We start from the raw sequence: 22,733 nt of genomic DNA, 5'->3' as shown, positions 1-22,733 counted from the left end.
CTGGCCCTTTAAATACAGTTCCTCATGTTGTGACCCAACCATAAAATTATTTTTGTTGCTTCTTCATAACTGTAATGTTGCTACTGTTATGAATCATAATGTAAATATTTGATATGCAGGATGATCTTAGGCGACTCCTGTGAAAGGGTCGTTCAACCGCCAAAGGGGTCATGACCCACAGGTTAAGAACCAATGTATTTAGACAGATGCGACTTCCCTCGGGTCCTGGCAACAAGTGAATGAGAAATTTTGTGGGGATCTGGGACAGGCAGGAACTGAAGGCAAGTGTGGGGACCCATTCTGCTGTCACTGGGGCCTGAGGAAGATGATCCAACCCCTTTGACCTTTTAAGCCTGTTGTGGGGATAGGGCTAGGGTCTAGCAGAAACTGCTATTTGAACTCTGGGTCTGAATGGACAGAAGTGGAGTGGGAGCAGCTAAGGTTCTTTGTTCCTCAGCTTTCTTATCTCTTAAATGGGAATAAATTTAGACCTATACTTCAGGTTAATTGTAAGGATTAAATACAACCATGTATAATGCTTACGACAGTGTCTGGCATAGAGCAAGCACTTAATAGATAATAAATGATGTTATTAAGGGTTTGTCAAGAGCAGAGGAGAGCAGCCAGGTGTCAGAGTGATCAATTCACGCAATGAGCCCAAATGAAAGTACAGTCACAGCTTTCATCACTTGCTGCCATATGTAAGTAAAGAAGCTAAACAAGAAGAAAGTCCCGGTCAAGGCACATGCCCAGTGGGGGGCATGCAGGAGGCAGCCTATCAATGATTCTCTCTCATCATTGATGTTTCTATCCCTCTCTCCCTCTTCCGTCATCTCTGAAATCACTAAAAATATATATTTTTATAAAAGAAAAAGTATTGAGTCAGAGTGTACAAAAACGTTTTCAAGATCCACCCATCTCCCATAAGATGAGGCAGAGATATCGGCCTGAGAAAGAGGTCTCCAAATGGAAAAACCTGGGCTAGGAACACAGATATCCATAAAAGCATGTCCAGCTGAGAGGGAGGGAAGGCCTGAGTCCTCCACTGCACCTCCCCCCAGGGCACCAGCTGTGCACCAAATTTTCCAGGGGAGGGTGGCTTCCTTCATGAAGCCTTCGGGGTAAAGCCTTTGTAATTGCCTATGGTAGAGCCTGAAAGATTCCACGTAGGATTTTGGCCAAGCCAGATTCCTCTGAGTATTATCAATATCACACACACACACACACACACACACACACACACACACACTGTTTGGAACAATGTAGGTACTGCTGAGATTTCATTGAGGAGAGAAAGACTGTTATTTCACACAACTAATTTTTAAAAAAGAATTCTTAATAAATAATTCTGGCCTCCAAGTTTTTTCCCCCTCTTATTTTTTATCACAATTTTAAAATCGTGATAAAATATACATAACATAAAATTTTACCATCTTAACCATTTTAAGTATACAGCTCTGTATTGTGAAGTATATTTACATTGTTGTGCAACTGATCTCAGAACTCTTTTCATCTTGCAAAAGAGTCTAGACCCATTAAACAACCATTTTAACACTACCTCCTAGTCTTCCTGCCTCCTCTACCTTAACTGCTTTTCACCCCTATTATGCAGAGCAGTTTTTCCTCTTCAAAATTCCTGAGGCCAAACGTGGAATCTCAAACTTCTCCTGCTCTTCTGCAGAACAAAATCCCAATTCTCCACCCCCCAGAGTTATTGAGACACATCTCTTTAGAAGGACATAAGCAACCACTTCTATTGCTAAGTATTCCCTTCAGAGTCTTGGCTACCCATTCTATGTGGCGTATCAATTATTTTTGCAAACATAAATGGTACTTGCCCCATGCAACTGCTAGAAACAAAATTTCTTTTATTTTCATTATAAAACAAAATTATAGGGACAAGGAATTCAGTGAGAAAAAAAAAAGACTTCTGCCGTTACAACCACACTTCTGGAACAATTTCTAAGACCTTATATCACTTTTTTTTTCTGGCTCTTTAGGTGATGTGTTGACATTCTTAGATTCTCACGTGGAATGTAACATTGGTTGGTTGGAACCTCTTCTGGAAAGAGTTTATTTAAGTAGAAAAAAAGTAGCCTGTCCAGTAATTGAAGTCATCAATGATAAGGATATGAGGTAATATTGTCATATTCCACAAGATGCTTCTAAGTGAGTCTTTGACCAGCAGCAACAGAAAGTACTGATCACACCCGCCATGGGTGCATTTTTGCAAATCTAAGACATACAATTTATCCATTTAAATAAATGGAAATACTAGTACATAATACCTATCTTGGGATCAGAGCAGGTGAATCTGTATATTTGATCATCACAAATTTGTAACCCTTGACACCATTGTCCAGTTCTTTCCTCTTTGTATTCAACTGAACCAAAAATACCTATTTTCCTTAAAATTAGTTCTTATTTTTGTGATATATATATTTTTCCCACCCCCCTCAAAAATGGCCAGAATATTATTTTTTATTAAATATAAGTTAAAAATAAACAATTCAGCCAACTGGTCACTAATGCAAATTGTACTTATAAATTTTCTAGAAATGTTATTTCAAAGTTTGTAATAATCTAAAGTCATCTGCATAAGCACTTGTTTTATTCATTAAACAAGACATGGCATTGGGTCGGTTAAGTATACATGTATGATCTCAGGTAGCACTTTTGGTTTTTCCCTGAACTAGTTACATGACAGTGGACAACTTTCAAAGAGGCATCTTTGTGTGGCCCATGAACTTTGGTTGGAGAACAATTCCTCCAGACGTCGTAGCAAAAAACAGAATTAAAGAAACTGATGTAATAAGGTAAGTGTGTGAAATTTAATTTTAGAAAGTAGTCATGTGTCTTTTAAAAAATATGGTTTTTTTTATTTTTAGTTTGTTTGTTTTTAGAGAGAGGAAGGAGTGGAGAGGGAGAGAGAGACACACGTTGATGAGAAAGAACCATTGTCAGCTGCCTCTTGCACATCCCCTACTGGGGATCAAGTCCACAATCAGGGCATGTGCCCTGACTGGAAATTGAACTGTGACCTCCTAGTTCATGGGATGATGCTCAACCAACTGAGACACACCAGCCAGGGCTCATGTGTCTTTTTAAGGCATAGGAAGCAATTTCACAAAACAAGTATATCCCGTCATTCAATAGGACATCAAGAATTATAGTTATAACCAATAGTCAAGAGTAAACAAAATTTTCCTGAGAAAATAGTTTCCCACTACCAAAGCTCATTTTTCAAATGGTCCACTGAACCCTAGTCAGCCCTGAATGCAGAGGAATTCACTCACACGATTTCTGTTTTCTGGAATTTACAACTCAAGAATCATCAAGCTAGTTGAATATATTGCATATATGCTATATAAACACACATAATATTGAAATCAAGATGAGTGAAAATTAAGAGAGTAAATAATAGTAATAGAAGTATCATTATAATAATAATAGCTACTCTTAGGATTTTCTTTTTGAATCTAGTCTTACCCTTCATGGGAGAGCTGCCAGTTTCTGTGAATGAATTAATAAATAGATGCAGAAGATGGATATGAATTAAAATTGGAGCTTTATTGCTGGAGAAGCTGGATTGAAGAACACAACTTATACCGGGAGCCAAAGTGGAGGCTCCCTAACACTTGCCCCAGCATCCAGCCCTGCAGGACAAGTAGGCAGCCAGTCCCAGGCTGTGGTGTGGGAGCCCCGAGCTTTCCCTGTGGGAGAGAGATCTTATGTAGACTCAAGCCAGCAAGTTCCAAGAGAAATCCCAAGCCCAGACTATGCACTCATCCCTTGCCCGATATGCTGCTTCAGGATTGATGCCCGTAGGCATTGGAGGAGGAGTACTGTTATTTATCAAGCACTCTGCTTTTAACCCACTCTATAACCCTAGGAGAGAGAGGGCAGTATTCCCATTATAGAGATGAGAAAATTAGGACTTAAAAGAGTGAAGTAGCCTTAGCTGGTTTGGCTCAGTGGACAGAGCATTGGCTTGCAGACTGAAGGGTCCCGGGTTCAATTCTGGTCAAGGGCACATGCCCAGGTTACCAGCTCAATCCCCAGTAGGGAGCATGCAGGAGGCAGCTGATTAGTTATTCCCTCTCCCTTTCCCTCTGAAATCAATAAAAATATATTTTAAAAAATAGTGAAGTAATTTTCCCAGGGATACATAGATAGTAAAAGCAGAAATTGGGGTTGAAACCCAGATCTGCCTGAACTTAACACTCTTGCTCTGATCCTGCACCTGAAGAACCTCTTGGCCTTTATTAGACTCTCATGTTGAAGATCAATGGAGTAGTAGAGTTCAGATTAAACTCAGCATAATACTGGGGAGAGGATGTATCTGAATAGTCTGGGAAGGACATTTGGGATACAGTTCATCCTAGTTCCAGGCCCCGCCTTCACCGACTCTAATTAAGCTCTGTCACCAGGAACCAGGGAAGTTGCCACTTAAGTGCTGTTTGTGACTCTATTCCAAGACCTCCCCACACTTGGGCAGCTATTCTGAAAAGCCTCCTAAGTCCATCACAACCTATGCTAACAACTGAGCTCCCATGAAATGCAAGTGTAAAAAAACAACCTTTTCTCGTTGTAGGTGCCCTGTCATGGCAGGTGGGTTGTTCTCTATTGATAAAAACTACTTTTATGAACTCGGAACATATGACCCTGGGCTGGATGTTTGGGGTGGAGAAAATATGGAGCTGTCATTCAAGGTATTACCAGTGTTTCTCAAATTCTATTTACAATTACGAGTTTTAAATGGTCTCATTGTACTAATACAATCAGATATGTGACTGCCTCAGGGTGGAGTGGAGGGGGGGGATTTCACAGAAATTTTAGGGCCTTTGGATTAATGTTTTCATATCCAAGATTGAATTTGGAAGAATCAATAGCACTCATAAAATTTATTAGAGTTCCCTAATATTTCACAGCACTGCTTCTGCATCAGAATATGGGTAAAATAATTGTCTGTCATCCCGTGTAAACACTGTAGGATTCATACTTAATATAAAAATAACTCTCTTGGAACATTTTTCTAATATATTGGAAGTAATGAAATAATTTAGCTATGGGTCATCTTGGAGAACACACATGACAGGAAGTGACCATAGGGGCAGGCTGGGGACAGGCCATAGTCCAGCAACTGGGGACATATCAGAGGACTCTGGGTAATTTATAAAGTCATTGATTAATATCTGAAGCTGTGGCAACAGCCATAGAGGACAGCATCCAAAAAGCAATGGCTCTCCTATGCAGCGGGGTGACATGTAGTAAAAGTGGTATTATTTGAGCTCCTGATCAAGGAGAATGGTTTTCATGTTGTGTGTTTAAAAAAAAAAAAAAGAAAGAAAGAAAGAAAATATATACTCCTTTCCCTGATTCGACTAAAGCAGGAACTCATTTTACATACTGAGATTCTGTGAGGATTTCTTAGGGAAATAGGAATTTACATTGCAAGGGAAGGAAGGGGGAATATATATTTTACTAATTCTAACATGGTTCACAGCAATATACAAAACTAAATAAACCCCTTGAGTTTAATTTTCTATTGAAGAAGATTTTGGAAGTTGAGAGTACTACTTCAAACAGGGCGGGGGAGGGGAATAGTCAGGTGGTTTCGTGTCATCATTAATTGCCCATAATTTGTGGACAAGGATTTGATAATTGATGCTTATCATTAAACTGTTCCAGGTGTGGATGTGCGGTGGCGAAATAGAGATCATTCCCTGTTCCAGAGTGGGCCACATATTCAGAAACGACAACCCATATTCCTTCCCCAAAGACCGGATGAAGACGGTGGAGCGGAACTTGGTGCGGGTGGCGGAGGTCTGGCTTGACGAGTACAAGGAGCTGTTCTATGGCCACGGGAATCACCTCATAGACCAAGGGCTAGACGTCGGAAACCTCACCCAACAACGGGAACTTCGAAAGAAACTAAAATGCAAGAGTTTCAAATGGTACTTGGAGAATGTATTTCCTGACTTGAAAGCTCCCATTGTGAGAGCTGGTGGTGTGGTAAGTTCAAGCAGCAGTTTGAAATCTGACTCCATAAAAATAAAATGCCAACATACTTTGGAAAATGTGTGGGGAAGAATGAATTAATTATTACATTGTAGATAAATACCAAGTATGAGTGCAGATGAGACAAAGCAGGGTTGAGGATCAAATAAAAGGTAAACTTGAGGAAGGCTTCCAGGCAGTTGTGTTCACTGATTAATTCAACAAATATATATTGAGTATCAATAAACCAGGCAGTATTTTAAAACTGCATTATCAGGTGATAAATTAAGTAGACTGACCTCTTCTTTGTGGAGCTTGGAGTTGAGAAGAGAAAAGGAAATTATAAAAATAAGCAAGTAAAGAGTGAATAAATATGATAGCTCTCATCTGGGGGGCCGGCCAGCAGTGAAGAATCCTTCTAAGTCAGAGTGGTCATCTGAGGAGATGTTGAGGGCTAGGTCTGAAAGGCCAAGGTCAGCCAAGCACAAAGGATGCCCTTGTGTGAAAGCTCTGAGACTGATGACCATCCGAGGGTTCAAGAACTGGGAAGGAGATGAATGTTGTTGTCAGGGTGTGAAGGAGGGAAGAATGGCACCAGATGAAGTTGAAGAGGGAGGCAGGAGTCAGATCACGTAGGACCTTGTAGGCAGAGTAAAGATCCTTCCTTCCTTCTTTCCTCCCTTACCTTGTAATGGTAAGTTATTGAGTAGGGTTAAACAATGGGATGGCATGATCCAATTAGAATTTTATAGATTTCAAAGACGTGTTGAAAATAACAAATTGTCAGACAATAGCAGAGAAAACTCCAAGGCACAAGGTAATGTACCAAAGGGGAAGAAACCAAGTTAGATAGGTGGGATAGAGTACAAAGCGAAGGAAAAAAATCAAGGAAGAGGAGAAACTAGACAAAAGCCGTTTCAACCTATTCTAGGAGTGAGGCTGGACTTGAAGAGGATGGTCAGCTGTAAGGACATTTACCATAGGATGGGTTATGAGATGGTTAGTCAAGCATTGACCTGGAACTCATCCCTAGTTATGCATATTTTTTTTATTTCTTTTATTGTTTTATTTCTCATTTAAGTCTTACTGCCAGTGTTGTTTTATTTTCTTTGAGTTTCCTTTTTCTTCATGCCAGAAGTTCTCAGACTCGAACATCAGTAAGTCTGCTTTTTTAAGCCAACTTTTTTCAGCTTACCTTTGAAAGGGGATTGTGCAAACCAGCCATTCTTGGGGTAGCAAATCTCCTGATGACAAGGACTTAGTAAAACTATTCTCCCTGGTGGTATAAGGATATCCTGGAAGATCGTGAAAGAGAGGAAAGTAGTCTGAAGTTTTGTTCTGTTGTTATGAAATTCAACTGGGTACACATGATCTGTTTGTATGTACCATAATGTATTATGAAATTGCCATCCTTATAGGTCAAAATAGAATCGTGCTGCTTCAGGTAGTTCAATCTGGTGTTTCATTTTAGGCAACTCGGTAGGAAGAATACCCTGGACTTATACACTATTCAAATGATATGTCTGTAAAATAAATTTATATTTTTAAATTTTATCTCTTGAACAGGAAAAGAAAAGAAATCCTCACTATAGTCATCTTTTCCTGTCCTAACCACACAAAATCTCAGCAAGAGCATTACTGAGCTTTAACCACCAGAGGGAACTAAAAAACTGTCTTTTGCCTCCTCTGTGCGGCTAAGTTGATTGCATTCCCATGAAATTTTTGAAGAGTTCTCTTAATGAAACAGCCTTTGGCTGATGCCTGAGTTGTTATATATCAAAATGCAAACAAAAATATATTTTTAAATGATTTAAACAAATTATTTCTCTCACTATGTGTTGCCTTCCTTACACAAATTTTAATAAAGGTGTCATTTGCTTCCTTCTGAAGCAACCAGTAGGGAGCATTATTACCATTAAAATAAAAAAAAAAAAAAATTAGGACCTTTCTTCAGGCAATGCAGAGTGAGATGAACTAGAACGTTATTTTGTTATGAAGAAAAGCGGTTTCTCCAGTAAATTTCTCTAGGGATCCCTGACAAAGAGAGAAAGGAAACAGATCTTCAGATGAAGTGTGTGGAAGTAGGTGGGGGCGGGGGGGTGGCGGGTTAGGGCGAGGCAAGGATAGAAAAGATTGCTCTTTTTCCTTCTAATGCCTTTCAGTTCTTGGAAGAAGGAATTGTACAAAATAAATACAAAGAAATCTATTGAACCTGGGGTTCCCAAACACTGTTCTGGGCAATGTTATTAGCTGTGCTGCCAAAACTAGGGATCCATGGTCAAATACATTTGGCAAACAACACACTACATTCCCTCTTAGAGCAGCAAGCTAAACATTAACCCACTGGAAGTTCTGAAAGGTTCTGGGGTAAGACCACCTGTTCAACTGTATTGAAGCCAGAGATTCCCACACCCCTTTGATGATAAAATATTGTCTAAATAATCCACAAGCAGAGGAGTTTATATTTATCTCTGTTAAAAATCCAGAGAAGAGTTGAGGCGCCATTTCCTTTCTTTAATCTCCAGGATTATTCTACCTTCATTCGTCTCTGTTAACTCTCTTCTCTGAAGTTCATGATGGTTGATTCCTTCTGTGAGTTCTGACTGCTCCCACTTACTAATGATAGGTGGTCTTCTCCCATATTTGCCATTTTAAATTGTGAACAGAGCTTTCTTTGAGGATTCCTGACAGAGTTCCCGTCCTTCTAGAATTACTTTTGCACTCCAGCCATCCCCAAAGTAACCAACCTGCTACTTACTTTTATGTTGTTTCAGTGCCTCAAGGGTCTGTCAGGGTTTATATTCACTACAAGTGTAAATTAGTGTCTCAAATCCAAATGAAGGTCACTGTAAGGTTTTAGATCTGGCAGAATCTCACCTCCCTGTGGCGTCCCTCTGCTAAAGGGTAGGTTGTTTTTCCCAAGACACCATTCCACGGAGGGCCTTTCTCTACTTTTGCATCATTATGTGGAGGACTGCAGCCCCACCCCTCTGGCTAATCCATGCCCAAGTTTTTCTCCTGTCTGTAAAATTTTGATCCCTTTCTTATAGTATTTGCAGTTTTCCCACTTGCTTTTAGTTTAGTTTAGTTGTTGTTGTTCTGCATTTTCTGGTCCCTGAAGGCACCCCTTACTTTCTTGCCAGCTAAGTTGTGTGTGGAAAAGTAAAGACCAACTCACTGAGCATCGTGCTCTGAACGCTGGCAGTTCTGTGAGCTACGCAGCCTGCATCATCGCCCCGGAGTTAGAGCTCTGTGTTAGGCACATGGAACAGGAAAGGGCACTAATAGTGTCCCTGGCAACTAAGACCTCCCAGCTCAGCAGGCTCTCCAGAGTAGAAACTTGGTTCTACACAGCTCTTCTCGAAACCTGAGAAGTCTAAATTGCACTATTAACCCACTGCCTCGTTAGCCCTGCCCAGGATGTCAAGGGGGCAAGGGAATCAACGTTTTTCTGTGTTAAATGGTGACTTATAGAAAGCTGCCTCTATATTTGACCCTGCAAATCCATTAAAAAGCTGGGGGCCTGCCAGAAAGTGCCTTTAAGCTTGGCTCTGTATTAATTTTCGTGACTTTCCTGTAATGAATTGTAGCTTGCCGGAGTCATTAGGAAGATTCTGACAGGGAATCAGCTGGAAATCTGCTGTTCTTGAAGGACTCAATTTATCTATCTATGATTCAGTGCCTGAGCAGTCAAGTAGCTTGGAGGGGTCAGCCAGGCAACAGAGCCCATAGCTGTCGGTTTGATTAAATTGCAAGTGTGTGCACTGACTTTTAATATATGCATCAGACAAACTTGAGCCAAGAAAATAACTACTTTTTCTTGCCACCTTTTGCTCATTCTTTTTTTCAGCATTCCAGGCAAGGGTTAATTGAAAGCTTCTGTTTGTTGGCTCGGTGGCTAAATCACAGGCCTCAATTGACAGATTGAAGCTGTACTTTAGCAAAATTACATTATGTCTCTTAGAGATAGCAACCACTGAAATCTTATAGTGCTAAGTATTGCTGAGCTATTAACTTAACTGTCTTTTAACCTTCCTGTAGTTTTATATTCTGTGTTTTCTGAATGTCTTGATCTACTTTAAAATATTTGTTTCTCCATACATATTTTATATTTTGCCTCCTAGCTTATTAACGTGGCCTTGGGTAAATGCATTTCCATTGAAAATACCACAGCCATTCTGGAAGATTGTGACGGGAGTAGCAAGGTATGCTGAGCTGGGGGTTTCCCTCTCATAGTAGGTGCAGTTCACAGTACTGGTGTAGTTGATAAGTGTGGGGTATAACACATTCACCACTCACTTGAGAAATTGGTTTTTGCTTATAGAAACAATAGTTAATTCCTATATAATCATAAGATGTGGGTACTGAAGTCAACCCAGGAGAAACGCAGATCTGGCTCCATCACTTGCAGAGTGTGTTAATTTTCTATGTTTCTTAACCCTTAGGTAGATGGCAGTAATGATAGTGCCTACCCTAAAGCTAGTGTGAGAATCGAATTAGATAAAACTATGAAGGATGTAGAACAACACCTAGGACTTAATGCTCCACAAATGTCCACCGCTATAACAGACCAAAAAAAGTGAAAAATAGCACGTGACGTATAAAGGTAAAGTAATAAAGAAAAAGACGGGGCATATTTTTAAATAATTAATCTCAGGGAGCAATTTGATTCTCTGATTCTATCCCCTGCCCCCATTCTTCTATATCTGAAGGAAATAATGTAACTCCCATAATCCATGATCCATAATGGAAGACCCTGCAGCAACGCTCCCACGGACTCAGAGCACAGTGGTTAGGGGAGAGAACGGCCTGGGGAGAACCGAGCAGGGACTCCGCAGTGCTGGAGGGGAGCTGGAGGTACCTTCCTCTCCAACACATGCTCCCCATCCATTCTTATTTTGTGGGGAGAGTTTCTGGTTTGGGTGCCAAATAGGACTCACAGTGGCATCAATTCATCAGTACAATTCAGTCCCCTAAAATTGTACGCCACTCTTAGGTAGAGAAATTATTTTTTTGTGATAACATAGGTTTGTTATCCCTTTAAAGACAGTACCAAAACACACTACTTTGATTCAACTAAGAGATATTGCTTTTATTTTGAAGTACATTCCATCTCTACCTCTTCATTCAAAGCTGCTACTAAAAGAAAAGGCATTTTGTCATCTCTGCAGCTATAATTCAGCTGTGGATTATAACCTGAGACTAGGGAGACTGTTAATTAGGAAAAAGAGACAGTTGAAAGATAAAAGTGTCAAAAATCAATGGAAAGAAATAACTTGTATGTATTAACAATTCTCAGAGGAAACAACTCACAAATAGTAAAACAAAACAATATTAGTCCAAATTATATGAAAATAAAATATTAAATACTGCAATCCTTCAAGTCTCATCAGTATTTTATCTGAAAACCCAAGTTCTGGTCTCCTAACCATTGAGTCCCTTGAGGGGAGACTAGGAGGGAAAGGTATGAATCCTGCAACCCCGCCTCCCACAAATGCCATCTCCCTTTTTGTCTTGTTACTCCTTTTCAGCGTCTGCTTCCTGTGGCTTGTTTGAGTAATAAAAAGTAAAGAAACTTGGTGGAAATTAACTTATTTTTGCCAGAAATAATGAGACAATATAAGCCAGTGACTACAGCATTTATAATTTTTTTTTTTTAAAAAAAAAGCTTAAAAGGAATAAAACCCTAGGATTGTAGGATTGACCCACCAAGCCCTATCTTTCACCTTACCTAAAAAGACTCTTTAGTTAACTTCTAAATCAGTGGAGGTGTCCCTTTGCAAGGTACTATCTAGCTTCTCCTCATAGCTGTATAGCTTCTTTATATTATGTCTATACTTCTTGTGAACATAAGAAACATCCAAACCTATAAAAAAATGTAATTAGTCTATTTGAGCCAAACTGATGGCATATACCAGGGAGTAAGATCCCAAATGCTCTGCAGTGGTCGGCAAACCCATTAGTCAACAGAGCCAATTATCAACAGTACAACAATTGAAATTTCTTTTGAGAGCCAAATTTTTTAAACTTAAACTATATAGGTAGGTACATTGTTGTTAACTTAATTAGGGTACTCCTAAGGCTTAGGAAGAGCCACACTCAAGGGGCCAAAGAGCCACATGTGGCTCAGGAGCCTAAGTTTGCCTACCACGGCTCTAGAGAATAACAGTTTTGCAGTTTCTTTTGTGCATGTGAGATTAAGGAAGGTATGTAAGGAAGTACAGGAAGGAGGGGAAAATCAAGGCCGGGACTGGATTACAGGTTAGTAGTCCGGATTATGTGCTCTCACACATTTGTGAAACAGGTCTGAAAGGGTGGTCACCCTTGGAGGGGTCTTTAAAAGGGAACATTTCAAAGATGTCTTAACCTACATGCACAGAAACAATGGACAGGGCTTGCTTAAGGCAAAGTAAGCCTTTTACCTAAGAATGTACATGCCTGGGGCATGACCACCCACCATGACCTGCCCTGTTGGGAATTTGTGATCAGATCACTCAGTGAGGTTACTTTCCATGGAACCACCTTTTATTCCCCATTCTCAAATTTTAATATACACACGAATCACCTGGGGAGTTTGTTAAATGTGAATTCTGATTCAATAGGTTCGTGGCAGAACTGATTCTCAGCATTTCCAACTAGATGCTAGGTGACCTAATGATGGTCCAGAGTGGCATATGCCAGGGAGTAAGACCTTTCAGCAGAGAGGTCTACCCCAATGGCATACTTGATAATCTAAATGAAATCTCAATCACATTACCAATGATTCATTAGATAAAAGCATTTCAATCAGCAGTTCTCAACTTATGGGTCGAGACCCCTTTGGGGGTCGAATGACCCTTTCACAGGGGTCGCCTAAGACCATCGGAAAACACATATATAATTACATATTGTTTTTGTGATTCATCACTATGCTTTAATTATGTTCAATTTGTAACAATGAAATTGGGGGACACCACAACATGAGGAACTGTATTAAAGGGTCGCGGCATTAGGAAGGTTGAGAACCACTGATTTAGATAGATTTTACCAACAGCCTTTTTTTCCTAATATGTTTAAAAATTTTCCACAGACCCAGAGCCTTACAGTTTATTAACCAGGTAGATCGTACTAGGTTGTAAATAACTGAAGAAAATAAATAAAAATTTAAAACATGGTTCCATTGCCTGAATTGGTATTTATTTTAGACTTTGGTGACTCCCCAAAACTGGACTTCTCCCAGAGCAGTTCTCCACATTATCAGCAAAGAAAGATTTTTAACATTTCCTCTAGGGGTCCAATTGTCTAGCATAATCATTTCCACAAGGTAATTTAGGACCCTGACTTGGATCTCCTGGAGCCCCACTGACTCAAGGCTGTAATCTTGCGGTGGTTTGGATGTTCCAATACTTCAAGCACCAGGTTGTCTGGGATTCCGAGCTCCTGGAACGACATTTATTTGCAGATATGTACTAACTGGACTACGGTGCATTGTTGCAACTAACGCTTTTTGAGGGCTTCTGTAAGTGTGCGAAACACTTAACAGTCATTACCTAAGCCTCTGAGACAGACACGTTGAAGTTTCTACCCAACTGAAAATGGAGAAAAATTAGATTAGACGGGATTAATATTATGCTCCTACTACAATCAGTGTTGAAAGTGGTAGTACCAGGATTCAAATACGAAACATCAGACCAGAGTGCCTATATTCTTACCCTTTGCTGGCAAAGATGTTGGACAAAGCCCTGACTTGTGTTTTCCACCTGAGGTGACCTTTCTCTTACTCATTCCTTCCACAGCTTCAACAGTTTAATTACACATGGTTAAGACTTATTAAACATGAAGAATGGTGCTTGGCTCCCGTCCCTGATCAAGGAGCCTTGAGGCTGCACCCTTGTGATAACAGAAACAAAGGGCTGAAATGGCTACATAAATCCACATCAGTCTTTCACTCGGAACTGGTAAGCGAAATATTTGTATCTCTTCTTTTCCACAAATCCAACTTCCCACTAAATGTGACAGGAAACCCTCACTGGCAGCTAACTCAATCTGAAGATTTCAATGTGTTTGTGACAACAGAGGCAGTGAAAAAGTTCTTACAGAGAGATTGGCATATTTTTGTAAATGATCAAATCTTTTTTTTAAGAATTTATTGGCAATCAATTATTTTAAATAGAAGTCAGGTTTTGTTGGTTGTATTGCTATCATCATCTGTTTCTAAAGTTGTTATTTAGTCACTTAACAATGCCAAAAGTTGGGCTGATAGGCTAGAATTGATTTGCATCGGTTACCAGAAAAGCTTACAGGGAGAGTGTATGGGGAAAGTAAGAAGCGGTGTGCTCTCCCCAAGGCCTGCACTTTACTATGCATCCGGTTCCCCATTCTGTTTTCTCCAACAAGGGGCATTTGCTCACGCCCTCTGGTTTCCAGAGACCTGGGCTCTCCCGGGGAGCTGGAGCCAGCTGCCACCAGCTTGCAGGAGCTGGTTGTGATCAACTCTTACCAACTGCACCTTCAGGGAACCTGCTTTGGTAAATTCAAACCAGCCACGGTGGGAGTATTTACATCCATGCTACAAATCAGGGGGTGTTTTTCCAGCGGTCCGGTGGTTCATGCTTACCAGAACATCCCTGCGACACCCTAGTCCCTCAAAGTCCTCTGAGCTTTTCCCAATTCTGTTTCAACTGGGTACAAAGTCGTAAGCATTGACGTAGGACGTTGGAGTGGCAGAAATAATGTCAGGACTGCCTTCTCAGATTTCCCACTGTCTCTCTAGGAGGTAGCTGCCAAATCCCCTAAATGCACTGAGTATATGGAGACCATCCTTTTGCTCAGGAATAGCCCCAAAGTAAGCCCACTTTTTTACTGGGAGTGCCTCCATTCCTTTTGGTGTCACAGCCAGTGAGTATTCTTTTCAGGATAATTTTCTTCCAGCCCAGGGTCAAAATCAGGGCCTGAGCCACACATTCTCCAGCCTTCCCCCCTTTAGATTTTCTTGGTTACATTTCAGTTCCTTCGGGGCATGTTTTTTCTCTTTAGTAATAATGAATATTATTGAGTTTTTCTGAAAAATTAGGAATTACTAGTGCATAAACTGCTAATTTTATGTTTTATGGTGGTGGGAAAATCCATAAATATGTATCAAATAAATTACATCTTACCTTCTGCTTCTCTAACCCTGTGCCAAAGGAGGAAGAAAGAGGGAGAGAAAAGTAGAGATAGGGAGAGAGAGAGAAGAGAAAAAGAAAATACAGAATATGAGGAGAACAAAACCCTTACCCCCACCTTGTTTGTGACTTTAACACAATATATAGCTGCTTTCTGCCTTGAGTTCCCCTTTTCATGCTGCTAGATGTCGTAGAAATGAATATCTTGAAAATGGTCTTTTTTCTTCTTTCAGTATTTTGGTAGTTTTCATACTACCCCTTTTAAGTCTTAAAAAGAAAAGGGAGAAATGCAAAATAAGACTATGAATGGCAGGAGCATGATTCCCTTTTCAGAAAGCATTAGGAGTTGGGTGCTTCATGGAAGGAGGAGGAGTAATGGTAAGCTTGACCCTGAATACCAATGAATTATTACAGTTATACATTGATAAGCCAGCATTTAAAAGATGTTCCCTAGGTCAGCCCTCCCCAAATGCTCCGGAATGAGGTCACCTGAAAGTAAGTAGTTTCATAGATGGCTTCTAGGACTTGGGGAATGGAATACCCCTCTGCATCATGTGTCTTTAGGTTGGGGACACGTTTTTGATGTGTGTGGGGGTGTTTTCTTGTTGTTGTTGTTGTTGTTGTTAATCCTCACCTGGGGATATTTTTTCCACTGCTTTTTCAGAGAGAGTGGAAGGGAGAGCAAGGGATGGGGAGGTGACGAGGGGGGGGGGGGGGGGCGGGGCACGGGGAGGAGAGAGGGAGAGAAACATTGACTGGTTGCCTCCCACACAAGCCCTGACTAGGTTCGGGAAGCAAACCTGAAACCCAGGTAGGTGCCCTTGATTGTAATCGAACCTGAGATCCTTCAATGTACAGGCTGATGCTCTAACCACTGAGGACACTGGCCAGGGCTGGGAACAAGTTTTTTAGTTACCTCTTTACAATCCAGCAGCAGAACATTGTAGGTAGTCAATGATAATGTTGCTCAAGTTTAACTCCTTTACAAAACCTTGAGCACACTCAAGCATCATACTGCCAAAGTTCCACAAGGGAGTTTGTTACAGCGTAGCTTCTGATTCCATAGGTCTATGGCGAGGATGAGTCAGCATGTCCAGCTGTCTCCTGAGTGATGCTGACGATAGCTTCAGTGGAGAGGTCTGACTCTAACCCAATGACATGCTTGATCATCTAAGTTAAATCTCAATTACATTACAAATGATTCAGTAGACAAAAGCATTTAGAATGATTTTACCAGAGGTCTATTTTTTCTAACATAGTTTTTCAGGAACTTCTGTAAAATAAATTATTGTCAGCCCTGTTTAATAATTTTTAAAAAGTATTATAAAACTCTCTCTCTCTCTCTCTCTCTCTCTCTCTCTCTCTCTCTATATATATATATATATATATATATATATATATATATATATATATATAATCATCTCTGTCATAGTCCTGGATAGTTGAGAAGTATAATAGGTTAAAAAAAAAATTACAAAGCCATGGGCAAGTTCTAAGTAGGCGATCAACCATTTCTAGGATATTAATACATATTAAGCAATAATAGAAGCCTGAAGTGCTTTTGACTTTTTTCCTAATTACATCCAAATTTTCTGGACCTCAGGCATTATGTACTCAGAGATTATGGTAGGGAGCTCATAAATAGAATACATTATTTATCTAGCACTTTGTATTCTAAATTTGCATTCTAAGGCATAGAGTTAATTAAGAAATTAACTGACTCACTATCTGTGATGGTATGTGGGTTTTTGTGTGTGTGAGTGTGTTTTCTTTCCTACCATTAGTGAGGGAGCCATCATCCATCAAATATAGAAATGCCATCTGGTATATTTTCTTTAAATAATATAGTAATCAGCCATATGATCAGAAAATTCATCTTTAAAGTATGAGAACTTAGCTTGAGAGAGAGAGACAAACTTAATACTATCCACAGCCTGTGTTCATGTTATTAATTTACTTCAGGATAACCCCTAAAGAATAAAAAATGTAAGTACCTATCTTTTTTTTTTTTTAATTGGTTTCCATTTCTTTACCGTGGCTCATTCTCAGATCCCCTTTCTCTCCAGGTGAATCACATTGTTTTTGGAAACTATCATCAGTTGTTATGCTTGGAAGGAAATTTTTCTCAGAAAACTCTGAAAGTTGCTGCTTGTGACCCAAAGAAGCCATATCAAAAGTGGAAATTTGAAAACTATTTTGAAGACTGAAGAGGAAATGATGTTTTTATCTAGTGAGCCCATTATACACTGTGAAAATGACAGTGAACTTGGTGATTATATTTCTCCATGGTCGTTTAAATTTTTTAAATGAATAGCACTTGAATAGAAGATTTTCTAAAATCAGAATATTTGAGATACCAAAAGTTAACTCAGGGAAACAGTCCAACATAGGATTGGAGTCCTTCCTCAGCACTAGAAGTCTTTCTGAATTGACTGCTTCCTGCCTTGTGCTAAAACTCAGCCTGAAAATTTCCCCATACAACCTATTGGGTACCCAGAAATAAAGACAGAAGTACTTGGGGAAGTACGATGATATTCATTATGACTGTGTTGGATAATAACCAACTCTTTGGCCTACAAGTAGAGAATACCTGGTCCTTTATTTACTATTTTTTTCATCAAAAAATTTACTTGGGTTTTGATGGCTAGAAGTACTCATAAACACACAGCTATCACCTTGGCAAAATCCCTTCAGACTACATTCATGTTTACCTTACAGTTTGGAATAGTATTGATATAACTAGAGGCCCGAATTTCATAGTTAGGGTTCCTAGGCTTGGCCAGTGATCAGGGCTGATCTGTGGGGTGACTGGTGGGGTAATCGGGGGACCCCCACTGGCCCCTGCCTTGGCTGGCCTGGGGCCTGCAGGCTGGGGGCAGCTCCTGTGTTGAGTGTCTGCCCCCTGGTGGTCAGTGTGCATTATAGCAACCGGTTGTTCCACCTGTCCTTGCTCCATTAGGTCGATTTGCATATCAGGCTTTTATTATATAGGATACTCCTTGGTGGCAGGATTTTGATCTAGATTACTATATGATGCTTTTTTTACCAGTCTGAGTCAGTGGCACATTTTTAATTGAGGATGTCAAATGCTTATTCAATTCTAGATGTGGACATTGTTTTAGTTCATTTTGTGCTTTTAAAACTACACTTAAAAAAGGGTTATGCTAGTAACTTCCTAGACTTGTGAATAGTAAAAAACCAAAAAGGCAAAGTAAAAGAGGCTTGATCACAATACACTAGAGTAACCCAAAATTCATTTAATCACTAACACATATGAGGAGTTGAAACTAATAAAGCAGAAATAGAGCCTTGAAAAATCTTAAGGCTCTTATATAAAATACTGCCTTAGATTTAGCAGCATTCATGGGGATAAAGTATGCTAAAATGGACCCTAAAGATTTTTAAAGTAGAAATAAAATGAAGGAAACAATGAAAGGGGAAGAGAATGAGGTAAGCAATCTTTAGGAAGAGAGGTAAGAAAAAATTACCCTAGATTTGGCCAAAAAAGAAAGGGGATCTGGCACCTATATGAGGGGGAAATAATAAAGCCTTAGATGTGGACCTAAGGATAACACTGGGGAAAAGTAATATTTCTTTGATTTATATTGAGCCCTAATCTTAGGTATGTCAATACTTAGGCATATCAGAGAAGACCTTAGAAATCTAAATTCATTTTGGTAAGAAAATTGACACCCATCTGAAAATCTCAGACCAGAGAATCAGGATTAGAACTTGCATCTCCAGAGACAGGGCTCATTCTATTGCCTCAGGCCACCAGCCTACACAACCTGTTCCACAGCATTTCTATTAAAGAGATGAGAAACCATTTTGTTGGGGGTGGATCTCTGGAAAATAACATATGCTTGTTAATACTTAAAAAAAAAAACAAAACAAACAAACTAAAAACTTTGTTCAGGTGAGGAGATAATAAACCTGGGAATTTTTTTTTTTAAGAGAGAAAGAGGAGAGAGAGAGAGAGTCATTGATCGGTTGCCTCCTGCATGCACCTGACCAGGAATCGAACCTCCTTTTGGTGCATGGGACAATGGTCCAACCAACTGAGACACACAGGCCAGGGCTAAACCTGGGCGTCTTTAGTCCTGACTTCCTATTTAAAATTTATTTTTAGCCTGGCCGGTGTGGTTGATGGTTGAGCATGAACCAAGAGAACCCTGATTCAATTCCTGGTCAGGTTTTGGACTTGATCCCCAACATCAGGCTTGCAGGAGGCAGCCAATCGAGATGTTTCTCTCATCGATGTTTCTATCTTTCTATCCCTCTCCCTTTCTCCCTCTCTAAAAAATTAATAAAAACATTTAAATTCTATTTTTAATTTCCAATTAATTCCACAAGAGCAGAGCAATAACCAAGAATCAGAAGAAGAAACAGTTTTGCATATTTGCATCATATTTGGGATGCTTTTTTTCAAATAATTGACATTGCAAATGAGATAAGAGAATGATTAGAAAATGAGCTAATTCTTTCAATACAGAGCCAAGTGGGGGAATAAAACACAAGGTGGTTGCCAAATGTCTAATTAAATTGCTGACCAAACTGAATATGCTAGATGCTTCATGTGATTCTTCATGTAACCGGAAAATGTTGAACCGTTATTTCCCCCCAGTCTAAAGACTGTATTTTTATTCAAAAACAGATTCCATCAAAAATGTCAACTCCGCTCAGAAAAAGAGTAATTATGGTTTGCATACACTCCACTTCGGGTATAACAGCAGAAGAAATTTGAATGTTTTTCTCAAAAAAACCTTTGAGTCTGTTCAGTGTATGCTCTTCCCGACTTGACTTTGACATACTTATCTTATGAAGCTATATTTGAATCTATATTGTCAATATAACAAAAGATTGTTTTCATACATCACATATTTGTTCTTGGGTAGAATTTTAAAACCAGCCTTTAGCATGTATTTTTTTTCAATTCATATAAGATATAAATAACTATTCACTAGTTAGGAATCTTCCAGGCCTGACCTTGCCAGTACTAATTGTGAAATCTACTACCAACATTTTTTTAAGCATTGCCCTATAAATTTTGTTTTCAGAAGGCTGCAATAAAGGTAAAAGTACTACAAGGTCTTCTGATACTTCTAATGCAAAACCCTTGGAAGGGACACAATAGGACCCTTATTAGCCCTAAACTTTTCTATAGGGGCTGTGTGATTGGGGACTTCACAGTTTTTCCTTGATTGACTTGAGTCATTGCCCTTCTTAGAAAAATGTCTATTACCTTATACACAAGTGTAGCTTTTACCATATTTTGAAGGACTTATTTGACCAAAAACTAACTTACCAAACCATCTGAGTGCTTCTGAGCTTTTCAGTTTGCACCATTTCTTTCTCTTTTTCAATAGCTACCCAAAGCTTCTACCCCACTCATCCCCAAAGGATGGCACAGCTGTTGTTGGTACCACGATGTTTTATCACCAGCATCAAATTTCCTCAATTCTGCTTGCTGACATGCAATTAGCTGTCACTCACTGGGCCAAAAACCGTCATGTATCCTGATCACGATGCATTGTTGGCTTCTCCACACTAATTTGGAAATACTCTTTTAGCTTTTAAAACACCTTGTTTCTAGTATGGCCTTAGGAATTGTAAAGGGGCAAAAATGCTGTTAGAGTATAGGAATTCCATTTCCCTGGGCAACCGTGATTTCATGAATCGCTTACAGTGATCTTCAGAAGGCTCTCATGAAAGATAATGGGGTTGAGATGTACCAGATAGTACCATCTTTATTGGTGTTAACACCTTTAATTTAACTTCCACATGCAAACACAGGAAATAAATTATGCCTCAGATGAAGGCCCAATACCTTGGATAAAAACAAGGAAATGACAAGGAGTAAATGGGAAAAAAAGAAAACAAATTATCTTTGAGTACCTACTCTGTGCTAGGCACAGCTCAGTGTTGTGCACAACTCGGAGAGGCAGGTCTCATTCTCCTCATTACGCAGACCAGAGGATGGCTCTTGAGAGGGATTGTCTAATGTCATCCCACTGTAATAGCTAAAAACCTAATTTTTATTCTATGTGGCTCAAAAAAAAAAAAAAAGAGGAAAGAAAGTCTCTTTCATTATGCCATGTTATTATGATTTTTCTTTTCTTTTCTTTCTTTTTTTAAGTAGGCAGTCAGCTCAGTGGAGCTCAGTTAAAATCCTTTGGTTGTGGAATCAAACCTCTTTGTTTTCATTCCTGGATGCTCTACAGTCAGGAAATAGAAGTTGCACCCCTTCTGTTAAACAGCTGAAGTGTAGCTTACGGATAGCCAACCCCACGTGCTTTGCTGTGGTCTATCTCCTTGACTTCATGTTGGACACGTTCTTTTCCATTTTCTGGAATAAATATGAGAGGGAGAAGTGGCTATAGAGAGATTGCTTCTCTTTGAATATTACCAATTCTTTCTTCCCCTAAGCATTAATCAAAGCTGAGAGCTCTGAACAAAGGTGGGAAGTAAAAAATTGAGGAGTCCTTTAATTTAAAGCATAAATCGAGACTTGTAATTTTTACTTCTATGTGTTGCCACCATAGTGTTTTTGCAACAAACAACTTTTGCATAGGTTACTCAACAATTCCTACAAGCCAGAATGTCTTGCAACAAGAAAAGGAACACTAACCAAAGCTAATGTAGAAAATATTTATTTTTGGCAAATAGTCATCTCATGGACAGGTTTGAATAAACCATGTAAAGTATTATATACTCCTGATGAGGTTTATTGGACGGTATTTCAGGTGTTGTTGGTGCCTATATCTAAAAAAAAAGAAAGAAAAAAATACCACTACACTAAGGAGACTTACTGCCTCTGTTTTCAACCTAATGAGTCAACTAATAATTACCACTCCAATTAGGGTCTCTTTGCAAGTTTAAGTGAATCGTTGCTTTGCAAAAACACACATGAAATTCTCATTTTCCAGCAAATAGAGCAACTCTGCTAATATGTTGAGTCCCTAATGATGACAGTTGCCATCAAATAACAAATAATTTCTTTAAAAACAGAGGCTATTTTATTATTGATTGATAGATATTTGCCAGTTTTAGAATACTAGTCATAATATATATATCCTTTATATTAGATATTGAAACTAAAATTTTTGATAGCAGATCTTGACTATTGAAAAAATATTTGTCGAGTAAGACTCCCTCCACGTTCTGCGTGGAGTAGGGTTCGGTATCTGAAAGAGAAGCTGCACAGCAAATGACAGAAAAAGACACGAGATAATTTTGCAATATTGGGGGACCAGGCGGCAAGTCCCGAAGGACTTCCTCCGTGCTCAGGCCTCACCAAGCTTTTATTGATCTGGGATGCACCCATAGCATAGCCCTTAGGCAGGTGACCCCCTAGTAACAAGCAGACTAGCCCATCAGCAAGGATTTACATAATAATAAATGGGGGAGTAGTTTCAGCTACCACTGTCTGGACAAACAGAGGTGGCGCCTAGCTCAGACCTTTGCTAGGGCTTCAAAGGCACCCAGCCTTTGGGGGGGGGGGTGATTTCGGGGAGTTCTCTGTCTATTCTTATCAGATAGTGAAGGCAATAAACAGTTTCCCACATCATTGATCTTTGTAAAGATATGTGC

General features: G+C 39.5%; 1 protein-coding gene across 1 annotated transcript in view; it reads left to right on the top strand.

Moving 5' to 3' along the window:
- Positions 1-18,384, top strand: part of GALNT5 (polypeptide N-acetylgalactosaminyltransferase 5) — a gene marked incomplete at its 5' end in the record, with an annotated part of 44,423 nt that extends 26,039 nt beyond the window's left edge. The window contains 7 exons of the mRNA XM_081095141.1: positions 2,001-2,136; positions 2,697-2,816; positions 4,595-4,712; positions 5,692-6,015; positions 10,125-10,205; positions 13,776-13,937; positions 17,210-18,384. Of these exons, the coding sequence (XP_080951267.1) occupies positions 2,001-2,136; positions 2,697-2,816; positions 4,595-4,712; positions 5,692-6,015; positions 10,125-10,205; positions 13,776-13,937; positions 17,210-17,350 (1,082 nt within the window). The 3' untranslated portion in view covers positions 17,351-18,384. The remainder of the gene's footprint in view (positions 1-2,000; positions 2,137-2,696; positions 2,817-4,594; positions 4,713-5,691; positions 6,016-10,124; positions 10,206-13,775; positions 13,938-17,209) is intronic.
- Positions 18,385-22,733: the final 4,349 nt, after the last annotated feature.

Source organism: Myotis nattereri, assembly GCF_964212035.1.
Source record: "Myotis nattereri genome assembly, chromosome: 7".
Lineage (NCBI taxonomy): Eukaryota > Metazoa > Chordata > Mammalia > Chiroptera > Vespertilionidae > Myotis > Myotis nattereri.
The sequence above is the reverse complement of the archived record's forward strand: the minus strand, read 5'-3'. Positions and strand labels throughout refer to the sequence as shown.